The following is a 19,117-nucleotide window of genomic DNA, read 5'->3' on the forward strand; positions in this document are numbered from 1 at the left end:
AAAACTGCATGCAAAAACGCATAAAAAAAGGAGGGCTTAAAAACACAAAATGCACTGCAAAAACGTGCCTAAAAACGCATCAAGCACAGCTGCATAGATGTCTAAAAAGGGATATGAAAATAGAAAATTACACATATGATGCTACCAGAACAGAAACAGAGGAGAATATCTTCCCATGGGATACCTGTTCCTGAGCCCACGTTCACATCAGGCTGATTTGGCATGGGATTTGACATGTCAAATCCCATGCCAAATTGGTGGCTATTGCCGGCAAAAGCATCGTCCAAATCAGTGGGACTTTGCGGTGCCACACTGATTCCCAAAAGTAGTTCCTGCACAGATGTCTGTCAAATCGCCCCGGAGTTGGACTGCAGTGACGGTTTGAAATTTCTAACCTGCAGTCAGTGTGAACCTAGGCTGAGACAACTGTCTGAGAGGGGATTTGCCATCACTTTGAAGAGAACCCAACAGGGATTTTCACCATTCCCTACTTCATCAAAACTGAAAAGTTTTGGCTTTAGTTATATTTTAATTACCACTTGACCCTGTCAGTGGAACCATTATTTTTTTAAGGTTCCTGTAACAGGCCAAGCTATCTAGCAAAATTAGCATTTGTGAGGCTTGGAGGAAAATATATTGCAGTGGCAGGGGGGCTTAAAATGTTCAGCTGTGTTTTATATAAAATGAAACATGTAGCTGTAACCGCTTACAAAGTGTTAGCTAGAATTAGGACCTAATTTTTCTCTGAACTAAAATCCATTAAAAAATACACGTCTATACAACACCTGGCCACAAGGTGACAACATGACTGTGCAATTTCATTTCAGAACAAACAGCAATGTTTTCTATTAAATAAAGTAGAAAAATTATAAACATGTCTTTTTTTAAATGGTTTTGCACAGAGTAGCCCTGAACCTCCTCCTCTGGGGTCCCCCGCCAGCGCTCCTGGCTCCACATCCCTGCTGAAAGCCCCCATAGCAAGCAGCCTGCTATGGGGGCACTCCTGCGGGCTTGACACCGAGCCAAGCTGTGTGTGTGTCTAGTAAGTCTGCTGCCCCCAAGTGCAGTAAGGAGAGAGAGCTTAAGGCTTACCTGTCGGTACAGTAAATATCTCTTAAACATGCACCATTATACTGACCCGAGGCTGATCGCGATCCAGCGATATGCACAAGAGCGGCTGATCTCCCGGGTCTCTGCCTTCTCTCAGGGCTATTGGCTCTCGCTGCTGTCAGTCACAACCAGTGAACAGAGACAGAGTAGGACAGGGCCCCATTGTGTGTCTATGGACACACAGAGCGTGGCTCAGAAGCGACTGCACACGAGTGCCCCCATAGGAAGCAGCTTGCTATGGGGGGACACGGAGAAGAGAAGAGGAGGAGCCAAGAGTGCCGGTGTGCAAAACCATAGCAAAGAGCAGGTAAGTATAACACGTTTGTTTTTTTTAATTTAAAGGATCACTAAAGTTCATTTTTTTTTTTTTTTTTTTTAACCACTTGCCGACCGAGCCATAGTCGAAAGACGTCTGCAGCGCGGTCGGCTAGTTCTGGGTGGACGTCCATGGACGTCCTCCCAGAATACTGCTCTCGCGCGCCCCCTGGGGCGCGCACCCGAGAACTTCCGTGACCGCCGGGTCCATAGGACCCGGCGCATCACGGATCACGGTAAACGGCCGCTAATCGCGGCCGTTTACCATGTGATCGCTCCGTCAAATGATGGAGCGATCACATGTCAACAGACCGGCGTCATGTCATGACGCCGGTTCATCCCTCCCCTCTGTGTACCGATCGGTACAGTGTGAGAGGAGAGGGGGAGGGATCGGATGGCAGCACTGCTGTGGGCTGCATGTGTAGTGCCCACAGCGGTGCTCAGTGACAATTGCTGTCACATCCATCCATCCCTCCATGCTCAGCCATCCCTGCAATACTCTGCATAATAGCCTGCAATACTCTGCATAATACTCTGCATAATACCCTGCATAATACCCTGCATAATACCCTGCATAATACCCTGCATAATACCCTGCATAATACCCTGCATAATACCCTGCATAATACTCTGCATAATACTCTGCATAATACTCTGCATAATACCCTGCATAATACCCTGCATAATACCCTGCATAATACCCTGCATAATACCCTGCATAATACCCTGCATAATACCCTGCATAATACCCTGCATAATACCCTGCATAATACCCTGCATAATACCCTGCATAATACTCTGCATAATACTCTGCATAATACTCTGCATAATACTCTGCATAATACTCTGCATAATACTCTGCATAATAGCCTGCAATACTCTGCATAATAGCCTGCAATACTCTGCATAATAGCCTGCAATACTCTGCATAATAGCCTGCATAATACCCTGCATAATAGCCTGCATAATACCCTGCAATACTCTGCATAATACCCCGCACTACTCTGCAATATACCCGGCACTACTCTGCAATATACCCGGCACTACTCTGCAATATACCCGGCACTACTCTGCAATATACCCGGCACTACTCTGCAATATACCCGGCACTACCCTGCAATATACCCTGCAATACTCTGCAATTTTTAACCAGTTCCCGCCCACAGTCATATGACGTCCTTGACTTTGAGCGGGGATATCTGAATGATGGTTGCAGCTACAGGCATCATTCAGATATCAGCTTTTTCAGCCGGCGATTTCCTACACCATAAGAATGATCATAGCAGCTGTTCCACTGCTTGATCGTTCTTATGGGAGGCGAGAGGGGACGCCCCCCCCTTCCCGCCACCCTCCGGTGCTTCTACCGACTCACCGCTAGATCGAAGCCAAGATCGTTTTTTTTTTTGTTTTTTTTTCAGGCTTCCCAGCCTAGAGGTGAGATGTGGGGTCTTATTGACCCCATATCTCACTGTAAAGAGGACCTGTCATGCCATATTCCTATTACAAGGATGTTTACATTCCTTGTAATAGAAATAAAAGTGATCAAAAAATTTTTTTGGGGGAAAAAAGTGTCAAACTAAAATAAATAAAGTAAAATAAACAATAAAAAAAAAAAAAAAATTTTAAAGTGCCCCTGTCCGTGTGCTCACATGCAGAAGCGAACACTTACGTAAGTCCCGCCCACATATGAAAACAGTGTTCAAACCACACATATGAGGTATCACTGCGAACGTTGGAGCGAGAGCAATAATTTTGGCCCTAGACCTCCTCTGTAACTCAAAACATGTAACCAGTAAAAAATTTTAAAGCGTCACCTATGGAGATTTTTAAGTAGCGACGTTTGGCACCATTCCACGAGCGTGTGCAATTTTGAAGGGTGACATGTTAGGTATCTATTTACTCGGCGTAACTTCATCTTTCACATTATGCAAAAACATTGGGCTAACTTTACTGTTTTGTTTTTTTTTAAAGCACAAAGCTGTTTTTTTTCCCCAAAAAACGCGTTCGAAAAATTGCTGCGCAAATACCGTGTGAGATAAAAAGTTGCAACAACCGCCATTGTATTCTCTAGGGTCTTTGCTAAAAAAATATATATAATGTTTTGGGGTTCTATGTAATTTTCTAGCAAATAAATGATGATTTTTACATGTAGGAGAGAAATGTCAGAATTGGCCTGGGTGCTCCAGAACGCCTGAAGGTGCTCCCCTGCATGTTGGGCCTCTGTATGTGGCCACGCTGTGTAAAAGTCTCACACATGTGGTATCGCCATACTCGGGAGTAATAGCAGAATGTGTTTTGGGGTGTCATTTGTTGTATGCATATGCTGTGTGTGAGAAATAACCTTCTAATATGACAATTTTGTGAAAAAAAAAAAAGAAAAAAAAAATCTTGATTTTGCAAAGAATTGTGGGAAAAGATGACAATTTCAAAAAAACTCACCATGCATCTTTTCAAATACCTTGGAATGTCTTATTTCCAAATAGGGGTCATTTGGGGGGTATTTGTACTTTTCTGGCATGTTAGGGTCTCAAGAAATTTGATAGGCCGTCAGTACTTCAGGTGTGATCAATTTTCAGACATTCGCACCATAGCTTTTGGACTCTCTAACATTCACAAAGACCAAATAATATACACCAAGTTGTACTTATTTTTACCAAAGATATGTAGCAGTATAAATTTTGGCCAAAATTTCCAAAGAAAAATTACTAATTTGCTAAATTTTATAACAGAAACAAAGAAAAATTCATTTTTTTACCAAATTTTCAGTCTTTTTTCTTTTATAGCGCAAAAAATAAAAAACCCAACGGTGACTAAATACCACCAAAAAAAAGCTCTATTTGTGTGAAAAAAAGGACAAAAATTTCATATGGGTAAAGTGTTGTATGACTGAGTAATTGTCATTCAAAGTGTGAGAGCACCGAAAGCTGAAAATTGGTCTGGTTAGGAAGGGGGTTTAAGTGCCCAGTGGTCAAGTGGTTAAATAACATGTTGTACTTCTCTCCATTGTACAGCTAGTTTTGCACAGAGTGGCCCCGAACCTGGTCTTCTGGGGACCCTCGGCGGCTGTCTCTGCTCCCCCCGCAAGGACTCAACACTTTCATGCGAGCTCCCTCGCATGGTGTTGAGTGCTTGTGGGCGCACTCCCGTGATACAGCCGGAGGCCATAGCCGCTCACTGTATCACTCACCCCCCCCCCCGGCGCGCTGCGTCATTGGATGTGATTGACAGCAGCACGAGCCAATGGCTGTGCTGCTTTCAATCCATCCACTGTAACCAATCAACAATGAGGCTGAGCGGTGAAGAGGATGTCGGGGGCGAGCACGGGGCTTTCGAAGGGTCAGGTAAGTAAAACGGGGGGGCTAGGGGGGTCGGTATTGTCAGATGTTTTTTCACCTTAATGCATAGAATGCATTAAGGTGAAAAAACGTTTACCTTTACAACCCCTTTAACCTTTAATATCACTTTAAGAGAGCACCTAAAGTGAGCTCTTACACTCCTCCAAACACTTAACTTACCTCCTAAGACCTAAAAATCTGACTCTAAATCTAAAATAACCCACTAATCCCAAACTCTAACAATAACCTACCTTAAAGCTTTACTTTCATTTTAAAGGATTAATTTGACCAAGCTGGACGATCTGTATAAAGTGCATGCAGCCTTAGCTACATACAGTAAACAGCGGTTAGTTCCAAGTGTGAGAGGAGTACTTCCTGTCTCACACCTGGAACGAAATAGCGTTGGGCTGAGCTATCAATGAATACAAAGCTTCCCCCGGTTGGCTGAGTCAGAGATGCAGGCCAATGACATCATGATCTTCAACTCAGCAATTCAGAAGAAGCTTTGCATTCACACATAGAACACAAAGCTGCCTAAGAATGGCTGAGCGCCGATCAGCCTGATGCCATTTTTCTTCCACGTGGGACAGGAAAGTCTTGTCTCATACCCGAACTCGTGCTACATACAGTTAAACTGCAGGCCCAGTGGGCACATTTAGTGTAGGGAATAGTTTTTTTGGGGGGCCAGTTTGGCCTAAACAAACTATTTAAAGTGAAAGTAAAGCTCGGGATTAGCTTTAAAATACATGTCATAAAGGAATGTAAGCTGTCCTTGCAGACCTCTCTTTTGGAGAATGTTAGTTTATCAAGACACTGACCTAGAAAGGTAATAAAAATAAGACATTCTGATACTTTGCTTGCCCTAATAACATGAAGGTCTGTGACTTAAAGTAAAGAAACCAGACACAAACAGGCAAATAGCATTTTCATGGAGAGACCTAGCAATGGCCTCTCCTGGCAGATGTGCTTTAATCTAAGGTAACATCTAATACTAAACTATCACCATTCTGGTGCATATTCATCTTATCTCCCTTCTATTGAATACTCACCCTATCCTGAGTTGGAAGAAGCCACACCACAATTTAACAGCACCCAAACCCAACTACATATAAGGAAAATAACAAAATGTGTAATTTTTCTTATCCACTAGCCATTGAATGTCACTTTAATGCTTTTCTCCATTGTTTAATTAGCTGCAGCGGAATGTGGAACTCAAGATGACCTATTTCATGTGCTGACATCAGACAATGGCAGCGTGCAATTGTCCAGCTGTGTTGGCTTGTCAAGTGAATTATCTCTGCTTTCCAGTGTAAGCCCAGAGTGTGTGAATTTTCTGTACTAAAATTAGCAAAGTGATGCCAGAATTTCACTGGTTACAGAGATAGAAGGAAAATGAACATGGGTTAGAAAACTTACGTTCCTCCTCCTTAGGATCAAGCTGTGTTACACTGACAGATAACCGATCAACACGTTCTTGTAATGAGTTCACTCTGAAGGAAAAGCTGTGAGCCTCGTTGAACAGTTCCCCGAATATGTCTTCTGCATATTTACCTTAAACATAACAGAGTTACAGTATATGAAAACAGCAATTCAGAAATTTATCTAGAATACATTTAAATAGAAACAAAAGGGAAACATACAAACAATGACGGTATTTATAGAAAATGTAGAAATCTCAATTTTCTTTGGATACCATTCTGTTAGAACATGAAGAAATGTCACCATGATCTTTCTAGGGGTTGATTTCTACTACAAGCAATTAGGCTGTTCATTTTCCAGGGGATGGTACACTTTGCAGGAAAATATTCTCCAAAACTGAAGGCGGTGAAATTTCACTTTGCAAAGGATACCCAATCACTTGCAAAGAAAACAAAAATAATGCATTTTTGGGGACGTGGCTGAACAGCAAATGCAGTCGGTCCCATCTGCCTTCTTCTCCGCCGGGAATCCGTGCAAGTATCCTCTAAACACCCGCTATCCAAGCTCAAAAGACCTCAGCTGATCAACGCCGGTACCCCGTGAATCCGAGCTGCCGTTCTGGATACCGCGGTCACCATGGCTAAACGGCTCAAAGACGCAGGGGATCCTGGCCAAGATGGCGCCTGGGCACACCGTTCCTCCAAGGAGAAGTATAAGGAGGCTGCCCAAAAACTTTTTGCCTGGACAACTCCCAAAGAACATTCCTCCTCTGCCTTTACTCTGGCCGATGTATCAGGGGGCCCTTCTGAGGCTGACAGGGCTCCCCTGGAGGATGTAGTCGGATCGCCATGTGAAATACAGCGAGTACTCCTGGGGACATTTTTGCCATGCTGCCTGTGTCATCTTTAGACACAGGGGGGCCGGAACCCACCCTGCGTGACATAATGTCTGATGTTACCTCTTGCAATTTATCCATTTCTGTACTGGCTGATGAACTTAAGGAAGTTAAAGCTGAAATCTCTTATTTGAGACGACATGCAAAAGCTGCGGGACCGCAGCTCTGCTCTGGATGGCAGAGTCAGTACTGTGGAGGATGACATAGTGTCCATGTAGAGAGATCTCAAATACAACTGCCATCTTACTGCCCGCTTGGATGACCTAGAAAATAGGATGCGTCGCAATAATGTGCGTGCCCTGGGCATTCCGGAGCAAGCTGAGGGCAAGAATCCTGTCACTTTTATTGAGCAATGGCTCCTTTCTACTCTTTTGGTAAGGATACCTTTTCACACATGTTCGCGGTTGAAAGAGCACACAAGGTGCCCGTGCGGCCATTACCACCGGGTAATCACCTGCGCCCATTTCTGTTCAAACTGCTAAACTACAAGGACAGAGATATCATACTCTCTAAGGCTAGAGCCATGGGTGGCGCCATGGCAATCGACAACTCTAAGATATCCCTGTTCCCGGACTTCTCTGCAGAGCTGCAGAAGCAACGCGCAAAATTTACTGATGTGAGGAAGAGGCTCCGTGACCTATATCTACAATATGCCATGCTGAACCCTGCTCACATGCAGGTGGTTGCGCTGGGGGAAGTTAATTTCTTTGATCGTCCCACTTCCGCAGCGGAAGGACAGGGGAATTTGAGCCGCAAATCTCTGCAAATATCTGAAGCTAGATGTATTGCACGCTCCATGCTGATCTTGGTCCTAGCTATGTTCTTATTTTCTTTCTACGTTCCTTTAAAGCCAACGTGGATACTGAAGAACACTTGACCTATCTGCATTGTAGTGTACCTCATATACACTGCTGAAGTGAAACTCAATAACATCATACAGTGGAGTTTCCACTGTACCCCCCCCCCACCATGGAGGCCCCATGGGGATGGTCCGCTATTATGTTACCATGGACAGGAGCAATGTTAGCTCTATTTGTTATTTTTTTCGTTTACAAGGTTTTTCTTTTGACCTACCACAGCTTTAATCATTCCTTTTATTGGAAACTGCAGGTGTCAGATTGCATATATACATTATATTGCATCTACAGCTCCACCCCGGAAGAGCCTCTGCAATGTCCATGGGTCGGCTATGTTAAGTGAGTTCCCGGAGTCCTATATGGATGGTTGGTATGCTTTTAACATATGCAACTGTCTTCTTCTGGCTGCAGTTTTGAAAGTACTGTCGTGGAATATTCGGGAACTTAATAGCCCTGTGAAGAAATTGGTGATTCTTAGAACTATAAAACAGATGGATGCTGGTATTGTATGTCTCCAAGAAACTCATTTCTCTCCTGACTCTACTCCCTGCTTGTCCCCTAGATTGTTTGTTGTTCAGTACCACTCTACTTATTCAACGTACTCTCGAGGAGTTTAGCATCCTCATACGTCAGGATACTAGATTTACCTGCTCTCACATAGTTATTGATCCGGTGGGTCTAAATGTTCTCCTGTTAGGCAACATTTCTGGTATGTTATGTATAATTGCTGGAATATATGTACCACCCGCCATTCTCATCCGAGGTCCTCAAATGCATGGCAAGCTTTATAGCCTGTTTCCCTGATGTTCCGCTGCTAGCAGTGGGGGATTTTAACAATTACTTAGACCCTGCATGGGACAAATTACCAGCTCCTACTCTCTCCTCCTCTGTGATTAGGGGCCCCACACCTTTTGCTCGTTTGCTTGGGGAACTCGGATTGATGGCTGTGTGGAGACTCAGACACCCAGGTATTAAAAAGTTCTCATGTTACTTAGCTACTTATGGAGGACTGTCCAGGATAGATCTGGGATTAGGTAACCATACGCTTGCTACCATTACTCATCTAATTATGAAAGTAGATATGTCTCTGATCATTCTCCATTTTAGGTAACTATATCACCGCCCAATACCCCCAAAGGTATGGGTTGGAAATGGAACCCTTTTTGGTTGTCCCTATTCCCGGAATCAGACTCCATACATGGTTTTTAAAAACTTTCTTTCAGTCTAACCTAAACTCAACACAACTAGGTGTTGTATGGGGTACTGCTAAGGCTTAAGTAAGAGGTCAGTTTATCAGAATAATATATCATATCAAAACTAACACTAAGGCCTGGGAAACTATGGTTTGCAGCAAGGTGGGGAGAACTAAAGATATGTATATTGCTAACCCTGACGAAAATACCAAATGGGCGTTGTTGGAGGCCCAAGCCATGTCTAGACAGCTGGCACTGCAGTTGGCGGAAAATAAGCATTTTTTTTTCTGCAGCAAGCACATTTTGAGGAGGGGGAGGCTACTTGGCATATGCTCGCTATGCTAGTGCGTGCCCAACAGCCATCCTCCCTTATCTCGACCATCTGTGATGATCGGGATATTCTTCAAAACTCAGACTCCTGATATTGTCAGGACCTTTCGGTCATTTTACGTTGATCTTTACACATCTAAGGTGCTACCTTCTGACCTAGAGATTGGGGGGTTCTTTGATGACTGTGTACTGCCTCGCTTGTCGGCATCGGATGCTGGACTTTTGAATGCCCCCACTGACCGAGGAAGAACTGACATTGCCGCTGGCACAATCCCAAGCCTCCCGTCCGAGGTTTACAAGCGGTATGCAGGCACGTTATTACCCATCCTATTGAAGGTGTATAATGAGGCGTTATGGACAGGGGTGCTGCCAGCTTCTATGAATGAGGCAATTATTGTTGCAATTTTAAAACCAGGGAGAGATGCTAATCTAGCTGACTCGTATAGACCCATTTTGCTCCTTACAACTGACGTCAAGTTACTGGCATGAGTAATGGCAACCAGATTATCAAAAGTGGTACATAAATTGGTCCATAGGGACCAATCTGGATTTATCCCTAATAGGTCTATGGCATAGGACCTTAGGAGACTCTTCCTGAACCTCCAACTACCAGTTGATAATCCTGGTAATGGAGCCATTTTCTCACTGGATGCAGCTAAGGCCTTTGACAGCGTTGAAGGGCCTTATCTGTGGGCGGACTTAGAGCGCATGGGCCTGGGCACCAACTTTATTAAATGGATCAAGGTATTATATGCTAATCCCTCAGCTAGGCTCAGGGTGAATGGAGAATTGCCCGAGCCTTTCCCTTTGTACCAGGGTACTAAACAGGGGTGTCATTTGTCACCCCTGCTCTTTGCCCTGGCTTTGGAGCCTCTTGCATCGTGGATGCGTACAGGGGATACTAAAGTAGGATTTCGACGCAGTACTAGTACGGATGTTGTCTCACTGTATGCCGACGATACCCTACTGTATTTAGGGGATACACAAGGCACTTTGCGGACTGTTATGACCCTAATCGAGGCCTTCTGTGCCCTGTCTGGATTTTCCATTAACTGGAACAAATCGTTCCTCATGCCCTAGGACCCTTTGCCCAATCCCCTTGCCGAATGCGCTGCTATGGTACAGGTAGTGTCCTCTTTTCGTTATTTGGGCATTCAGGTTACCCACAATCCGTCCCATTATATAGAATCTAATCTACTTCCCCTACTCTGTAAATCCTGCAAAAAATGCACTGCCTGGTGTAAATTGCCATTAACAGTGGTCGGGAGAATTAACCCCATCAAAATGGTTTGGGCACCGAAATTGTATATCTTTAATAATTCCCCGATCTGGATACCTCGACAATGGTTTCATAGGATAGATTCTCAATTCAGAGAATTGATTTAGCATAAAAGAATAGCCCGTATAAGTCTGTCAAAGCTGCAGTATAGCAAAGATCAGGGGGGCCTGGCGGTTCCTCACTCTAGAGCCTACTACCTTGCTTGCCAGCTACAGCAGCTGGGAGGCTGGGGTACTGTAGACTCTGAATTCCAGCAGGAGATGATGCCTCTGCTTTCATATTGTTTGGAGGTGGGGTTTATGCACCTAGATTCAAAAGCTCCTACAATAGCCTTATTGAAAACCTTATGGTCCTACATTAAAAATATGCTAGAGATGCAGGGATTTCTAACCCATACTCCATTGTGGCATAACCTTAGTTATAAGGAAGTGTTAAAACTGAAAGGGTTCCGAGTATGGGAGGGGGCGGGACTACGCTATATATCCCAGTTATACAGTGGCTCGACTCTCAAATCCTTTATGGATATACAAGCAGAGTCTGCACAGTCAATTCTTTAGGTACCTACAACTCAGGCATGCCCTTCAGGCGCAATTACGATTTACCCAGCTCAGACTAACAGATCATACTTTAGTACAGGAGGTCCTTTTGGAATGTGATAAAAAAGGGAATATCGAGAAGCTATAATGTTCTCCTTAATGCAATACAGGATTCTTCTAAACTTCTCTAGTAGACAGGGTTGGGAGACAGATGCAGGTGCCATCGATGGGGAAACGTGGGACCTCTGCTTGGCCTTCGCCCCACTGTTGTCGTTATCAGCCTCCCAGAAACTATTTATTTGCTGCACAGAGTCTATAGAACGCCCGTTCAGCTTTATAATTGGGGGCACAATAATACCCTCTTGTGCCCGAAATGCGAAAGAGATCATGGGGATCTTATCCACATGCTTTGGTGATGTCCAAAACTTGTTCGCCACTGGACTGAAGTCCTAGATGTGATTTCTCAGGTATTTCTGTTTAATATTTCACAAACCCCTGTTGTGTGTCTATTGGGTGCTCTGGAGGAGGAGCCTCTCACTCCACAAGCTCATACTGCAATTCTGCGATTACTATGTATCGCATGTAAGATGATTGCACAATATTGGATTGTCTCCAGGGTACCTACCAGATGGCAATGGGTAAAGCAAGTAAATAAATTGTTGATACAAGAAAAGTTGACATACCAACATAGAAATGTTTCACGTAAATTCTATTCCATGTGGCAATCTTGGCTAGATGTCCTGGGACTGGCACCACATCAGTTGATCAGAGACAGACTACTCCAGGGGTAAATCTCTACTGGGGCTTCAGGACAAAAGATAACTGAATTTCATGTACAACTTGAAACCTTACAGCTTTTTTGACTTGGTAGGTCATGTTAGTTCTTGTTTAACCCTCAAAGATCTAAGGGTTCGGTTAGGTTAGAACCTTAGGTTACTCAGTAAGGTTTCGTTACTACATGCATGCTAGTCTTTATTGTACTGATTTGCATATATCTTTGTATGCATTATATTGGCCGGTAGAATATTATCATCTACGACTTACATTTCATTTTTGCATGTATTGATATATGTTATTCTCTCTGCCTTTATGTACTGAATGATTTGTATTTTATGTTGTGGAAAATAAAACTTTTTTCTTTCTGATTAAAAACAAAAAAATTTTAAAAAAATGCGTTTTTGCTTGCACACGATTGGTTAGTGGAAGTCAGCAACACTTCACTACATTCACTAACATTTGAGTAAAAATTCCCTTGCAAAGAAAAGCCTCCTACTACAGAATATGTACTGGATTCAGCAGGACTCCATGGCTGTCTGCTCTGACCACAGAGTGGACTCAAACTGGTGTCTGAGGTCTCAGCTTTGGATCAAGAGCTGATCCAGACATTGCTGCAGAACTTGATAACTACTTCAAAGTGACCCTATCCTTCTACAGTTGCTTTTTCTATCATCTCCATTGCTGATAAAAATACAATGCTTTTTTTGATAATTATTAAAATGTTTACCTCTTATATTTACGTAACATTGAAATATACACACTTTACAAAGTAAAAAGAAACCATTCATATCAAACCCTAACCTCACAGCAGCTTATAATTCAATATTACTCGCGCAGCTAGGTTTCAGTGAAAAAATAAAATACAGCTATATCATACAGGGTATCAAATATGCATGACAAAAATTTCACTACTGTTCTATTTCTGCAAATCAAATGTCGTAAAATATTACTTTTTGGCTATAATTGTTTATGCAACTTGTTTTCCTACTTCAAAAGAGTAGTGGCTCATTATTTTAAAGAATATCAAAACTCAAAACTTTTGAAGTAATTTTGAAGTGGTAAGGAGTTAAACACCTGCCAGAATTTTACTGCCATCTGTATCCCTGTTAGAGAGTTTCAGGAAAATTAAGAAAATCCAAAATTTCGAGTTGTCACCAAAGAATAAGAACAGAGGGGAAACCTTTCTTGTGCAATGTGTTATTATGTAAGGATAATAGATTACAATAACCAAATATGTGCCCCTGAAAATGCACATGGGTACAGCTTCATTTTCTGTACAAAGTACAATCAGGTATCTCTTATGTACAACCCCAACTCAAAAAAGTTGAAAGGATTAATAAAATTTACATAAAAACAGAATGCAATGGTTTGCAAATCTCATTAACCCATATTTTATTGACAATAGAAGATAAAAAAAAACATATAAAATGTTTAAACTGAGAAAATGTACCATTTTATTAAGGAAATACATAGGGTTATTTTGAAGTTGATGACAGCAACAGGTCTCAAAAAATTGAGACAAGGCAACAAAAAGCTGGCAAGGTAAGTGGTACTAACAAGGAATAGCTTGAAGAACATTTTGCAACTAAGAAGGTCAAATGGCAAGAGGTCAGTAACATGACTGGTTATAAAAAGAGCATCTTAGAGTCAGAGTGTCTAAGAAGTAAAGATGGGCAGAGGTTCAGCAATCTGTGAAAAGCTGTGTCTAAAAATTGTCAAACAATTTCAGAATATTATTCTGCAACATAAAATTGCAAAGACTTAATATATCATCATCTACAGTACAGAATATCATCAAAAGATTCGGAGAATCTGGAGAATCGCTGTGTGCAAGGGACAAGAAAATCACCAATATTGGAGGCCAATGATCTTCGGGCCCTCAGATGGCACTGTATTAAAACAGGCATGATTCTGTCTCTGACAGACATCACTGCATGGGGTCAGGAATACTTCCAAAAATCACTGTCTGAACACAGGTCGCCATGCCATCCAAAATTGAAAGGTTAAGCTCTTACATGCAAAGAAGAAGCTCTATCTGAACATGATCTATAAACACTGCTGCCTTCTCTGGCCAAAGCTCATTTAAAATGGTTTGTTGCAAAGTGTAAAACTGTATTGTGGGCAGACAAATCTAAATTTGACAGTCTTTTTGGCAACCATGGGCACCACATCCTCCAGACTAAAGAGAAGAGGGACCTTCCGCCTTGTTATCAGAGCTCAGTTCAAAAGCCTTCCTATCTGATGGTATGGGGTGTATTAGTGCATATGGAATCGACAGCTTGCTGATCTTGAAAGGCACAATCAATGATGAAAGATATATCCAGGTTTTAGAACAGCATTTGCTCCCATCCAGACATCTTTTTTTCAGGGAAGGCCTTGCATATTCCAGCAAAACAATGCTAAACCATATTCCCCATCTAGGACAACAGCATGGGTTTTGTAGTAGAAGATGGGTGCTTAACTGGCCTGCCTGCAGTCCAAACCTCTTTCCAATAAAAATGTCTAGAGTGTCTTAAAATGAAAAATACAACAAAGAAAACCAAGGACTATTGATCAGTTAGAATCCAATGGCAAGAATAGGACATTATTCCTCTACCAAAACTTCAGCAACTGGTCTTCTCAGTTCTCAAATGTTTACAGAGTGTTGTTAAAAGAATAAAAGAAGAGAGTACACTACAACATGGTAAAAATTACCTTATTTTTTTCTTAAAATTGTACATTTTCGCAGTTTACATATTTTAAATGTTTTCTATTAATAAAATGTTCTTTTTTACATTTGCAAAACATTGCATTCTGTTTTTTTGTAGATTTTACACAGCATCCAACTTCCTTGGAATTGGGGTTATACAACAAATCAGATGATCATCGTGCACAGGTAGAAGTGTGCACACTGCATTTAAACAAGCAAACCAAACCTGGGAATGGGAGGGAGAGGAGTATGAATGGGTAGAGTAATCCTAGATCCAGGGCAGTGGGGGGGAGGGGGGCATTATTAGGCACTGGACATCGACAGACATTTTGGATCATAAGAATAGATATATCAGGGTTCCAAAAGGGTGTATTCAAAGCCATGATGTAGTTACTTGCATAGCCCCGGGCTGCTATGCTTTTGTGTACTTATCAATCCTATCCACAAGTGCGATTGTGTGATTCAATTTTTAGTTTCAGTAAGGCAAAAATCAGGGGCTCTTCCATGTTTTTGCTATTGTTCTTTTCATTGTTGTGATGATTTGTAGTAGGAGTCTGAACTGCAGAGGTGCATTAAAGTGATATTAAAGTCTTGTTTTTTTTTTTTTTTGATTAAACAGCATTGCTGGATCAAGATGGGGCTCAGGTAAGTTTGTGGGGGCTGAGGGGAGCTGCTGCACACAGGAGGATTTTTTATCTTAATGCATAAAATGTATTAAAAGAACACTAAAAGGTTCTTTTAAAAAAAAAAAAAAATGAATAACAAACATGTCATACTTACCTCCTCTGTGCAAGGGTTTTGCACAGAGTGGCCCCGATCCAAATCTTCTGGGGTCCCTCAGCACGCGGGTGCGCTCCCAGGTCCTGCTGCTTCGTCCATTGACACAGACAGCAGAACTCGGACAGCAGAAAATCATTGGATTTGATTGACAGCATCGGGAGCCAATGGCTGCACTACTATCAATCTATCCAATCAGGACCCGAGACAGCGGCGAAAGCGGGTGTGCTCTTTCACGGCGCTGGTAAGACAGGGTTCAGGTAAGTAAAACAGGAGTACTGGGGGGCTGCTACACTAAAAGGAGGATTTTTACCTTAAAGCGTAAAATGCATTAAGGTGAAAAACGCTGAGGGTTTACAACCCCTTTAAGATTAAAAAAAATCTCTGCCTTTAGAACCACTTTAATGCCCATAAGGTTTGAAATCATGTGGAAGATTTTTGTACAAAATATGAAAACTGCAGATTTATTAATTAACCTCTGTAAGAAAGATACATGTTTCCCCTGTCAGCCAGCGGTGGCTGAAGGGGATAGTAGAGAGCGCTACGACAATGGCTGGTTATGCCTGCAGCAGTGACGTCACCTATCGGCTTCAATGGCAAATCCAGGGAAGATCAAAAAAAAGCTGCCCGAAAATAGGTACGTATATGCATCTTTCTTATATAGGTTAGTTAACATAGCTGTTAGAAGGGGTGAAGAGACAGTTTTAAGAGCAGTTAGGATGTACACAGTGAAACACAGATAGAAAAACTAACAAGGCTTTTCACCATTCTCTTCTGTACCCAAAATGAAAAAAGAAAGAAAATTTTAGCTCTAGATCTACTTAAAATGACAACAGTCATGGTAAGAGACACATAGGTAAGCAGCTATAGATTATCAGATGCTGCTCCAGAGCTCAGCCAGATTTTGATGTCAGCATTTTTCAAGTACCAACCAGAGCTTGTCTAAAAACAGTGCTCAGACTGTAGGCCATGGAGCCAGCTCAGAGCTCTGGAGATTTGCCAACTCTACTTAATGTCGCCAATGTAATCAATATCAATAATCATGTTATCAATACAAGCAAATGCTTGCAAAAAGTAGGTATGGTATGAGCCAAGTTATAAACAATGCAAAGACTTTTTGACCTATTGGAAAATTCCTTGTGAGCTAACCCTTCATTTAGCATAGATGGTACTAGGGTTGCATTGATACTATTATTGGTACCGATACAAGCATTTTCACAAGCACTTGTACTCATGCAAATGCTCCAATACCTGGCAGGAGGCCAGTACACCCAGCGTCCTCAGCATAGCAGGGGGGACCAGGAAGCCTCATAGATGATCGTGCGGCGGTGGGGGCACAGTTACAAGCACCGGTCTCCCTGTATAGCTTTTTCTGACATCCGCTTCTCCTCCTCTCTCTCCCGTGGCTGTTGATCGATCGATCGGTGCTTGTAACTGCCCCCACTTTTGCACCAATCATGCCCGATTGTCCTGTGTCCTCCCTGGCTCCCCCCTTGTCCTTGATCTGTCAGGATGGAGAGCGGAGGAAGGAACCAGTAAATCTGTCATTTATCGGCTCCTTCCTTTTCCGAATGCACAGAGTCAGTGATCACTGACTCTGTCCATTCATAACTAAGCATTGTAAACGGTGTTTGCGATGCTTCAGTTTATGAATGAACAGGAGCCTCTCTCTCCTGTCCATTCATCTTCATTGCAGCTGAAGCTGCTAAGAAGGGGACTGGCAAATCTGTGTCCTCAGTCCCTTTCCCTGTCTCAAAGGGGAGATGTCAGGGGTCTGTTTAGAAAAAAACTGAAAAATTGTAATAAATATTAAAAAGTAAACAATGTAAAAAAAATAAAAATAAATAAAAAACACTGCCCCCCCCCAAAAAAAAATTGAAAAACAAAATATATATAAAAAATTGTAAAAAATAAAATTATATTAAAAAAAAAAAAAAATACTGGATGTCAATGCCTCATCAGTGTCACCTATCAGTACTGCATATTAGTGCCACTGTCACATGACATTTAAAAAAAAAAAAAAAAAAGTATTGGTATCGGCGGGTACTTGAAAAAAATTATCAGTACTTGTACTTGATCTTAAATAAGTGGCATCTGCGCAACCCTAGACGGTACCAAATGGTTCAACAAGGAACAGCTGCCCAATATTTTGCAAGGTCAGGCAGACTCTTAACTCCCCTACAAGATTAACCTACTTAAAGCACCAGGGGTGACGCTGGACTGACTTTAGAGGGGCTACAAGTAACTGCCCCATTCAAGGCACTCCACATACGCAGAAAGGCAGAAAGGATGCACCGCTCATAAGGTGACCCCATGGGATCCTGTGCTGCTATGTGAAGCTGGGTGCCTGTCTGGTCCACAATCAAATCCAAATTGCACAAAGAAACAAGAGATGGCGGAACTTCCAGCATAAAAATCTGTGTCTTTATTGAAAGTCCATTAAAAGCAGGAATATCTCAATGGAGGCCCATATCTCCCCTCAGGCTTCCAAACCCACATCAAATTAATACCTAAAAAAGGCAAGGACCCCACAAAACTAGGACCGTCCAATTTCCTTACTAAATCTGGACATAAAATTACTATTATCTAAAATAATGGCGAACAGATTGGCCTCAATTATGCCCACCCTCATTCACCCCTCACTAGCGGGATTCACCCAAGGACGCTCCGCCACTTCCAACATTAGAAAAGTCCTCGCAGTTCTAGAATTTGTGAGGACCAACCCAGCCACAGAAACTGCCATAGTCACCCTTGATGCCGAAAAAGCTTTAGACAATGTCAGATTTCCGTGGCTGAAAATGGTTCTCTAAAAGTTTGGTTTCACAGGCTCTTTCCTCCATTTGATTACCACAATGTACTCAGCCCCCTCAGCCAATGTCATCGCAGCAGGCTGCATCTCTGACAAAGTCCAACTTCACAAAAGGTACGTGACAAAGGTGCCCCCTCTCACCCCTACTTTTCAATCTCGCACTCTAACCTCTCTACCGATACCCATTATCTCATCTGAAATGACACGGGGTTAAAATTGGGTCTCAGGAACTCAGGACCACCCTGTTCGCAGATGACATACTGATATATAAGTCAAATCCATGAACAGACGTGATACACATCCAAGTGGTCTTTACACACTTCAGGAATCGCTCGGGACTAAGAATCAATATCACAAAAAGCAAAATCCTACCCTTATTCCAAGCCCATCACCCTTCATGGGCGACAAATTCTGCTTTCCAATTAGCCAAAACCCACATTATATACCTGGAAATCAAAATTGGTAAGGTCCCTTCCTCCCTATATCATCTCAACTATTCCCCTATCTTAACTAAAATCATAGCTGAATTAGAAAACTGGTCAGGTCTAACACTCTCATTATTTGGACGATGCCACTTATTTAAGATGGTGAGTTTCCCGAAACTCCTATACCCACTACAGACTGTCCCTCTACTATTGAAACACATAGATCTCTAGAAACATCAGAAAGCCATAAACACTTTTTTTTATTTGGCGAGGCCTCAGACCCAGGATATCCATCCAAAAGCTATGCCTTCCAAAACATGGAAGGGGGTGTCAACCTACCAAATATACACCTCTATAATCTTTCAGGTTTA

At 42.4% G+C, this 19,117-nt stretch overlaps 1 protein-coding gene across 3 annotated transcripts in view; it reads right to left on the minus strand.

Annotated features, from left to right (window-relative positions):
• The window catches only part of WASF1 (WASP family member 1), a 190,709-nt gene that overhangs the window by 61,682 nt on the left and 109,910 nt on the right, over positions 1-19,117 (minus strand). For 2 of the 3 annotated variants that reach the window (XM_073627063.1, XM_073627064.1), the window contains one exon: positions 6,177-6,311. The exons of the other annotated variant lie outside the window; for it this stretch is intronic. In XM_073627063.1, coding sequence (XP_073483164.1) covers positions 6,177-6,311 — 135 coding nt within the window. The remainder of the gene's footprint in view (positions 1-6,176; positions 6,312-19,117) is intronic. 3 annotated transcript variants of the gene reach the window in all.

The sequence above is a fragment of the Aquarana catesbeiana genome, linkage group LG04 (assembly GCF_042186555.1).
Source record: "Aquarana catesbeiana isolate 2022-GZ linkage group LG04, ASM4218655v1, whole genome shotgun sequence".
NCBI classification, from domain to species: Eukaryota; Metazoa; Chordata; class Amphibia; order Anura; family Ranidae; genus Aquarana; species Aquarana catesbeiana.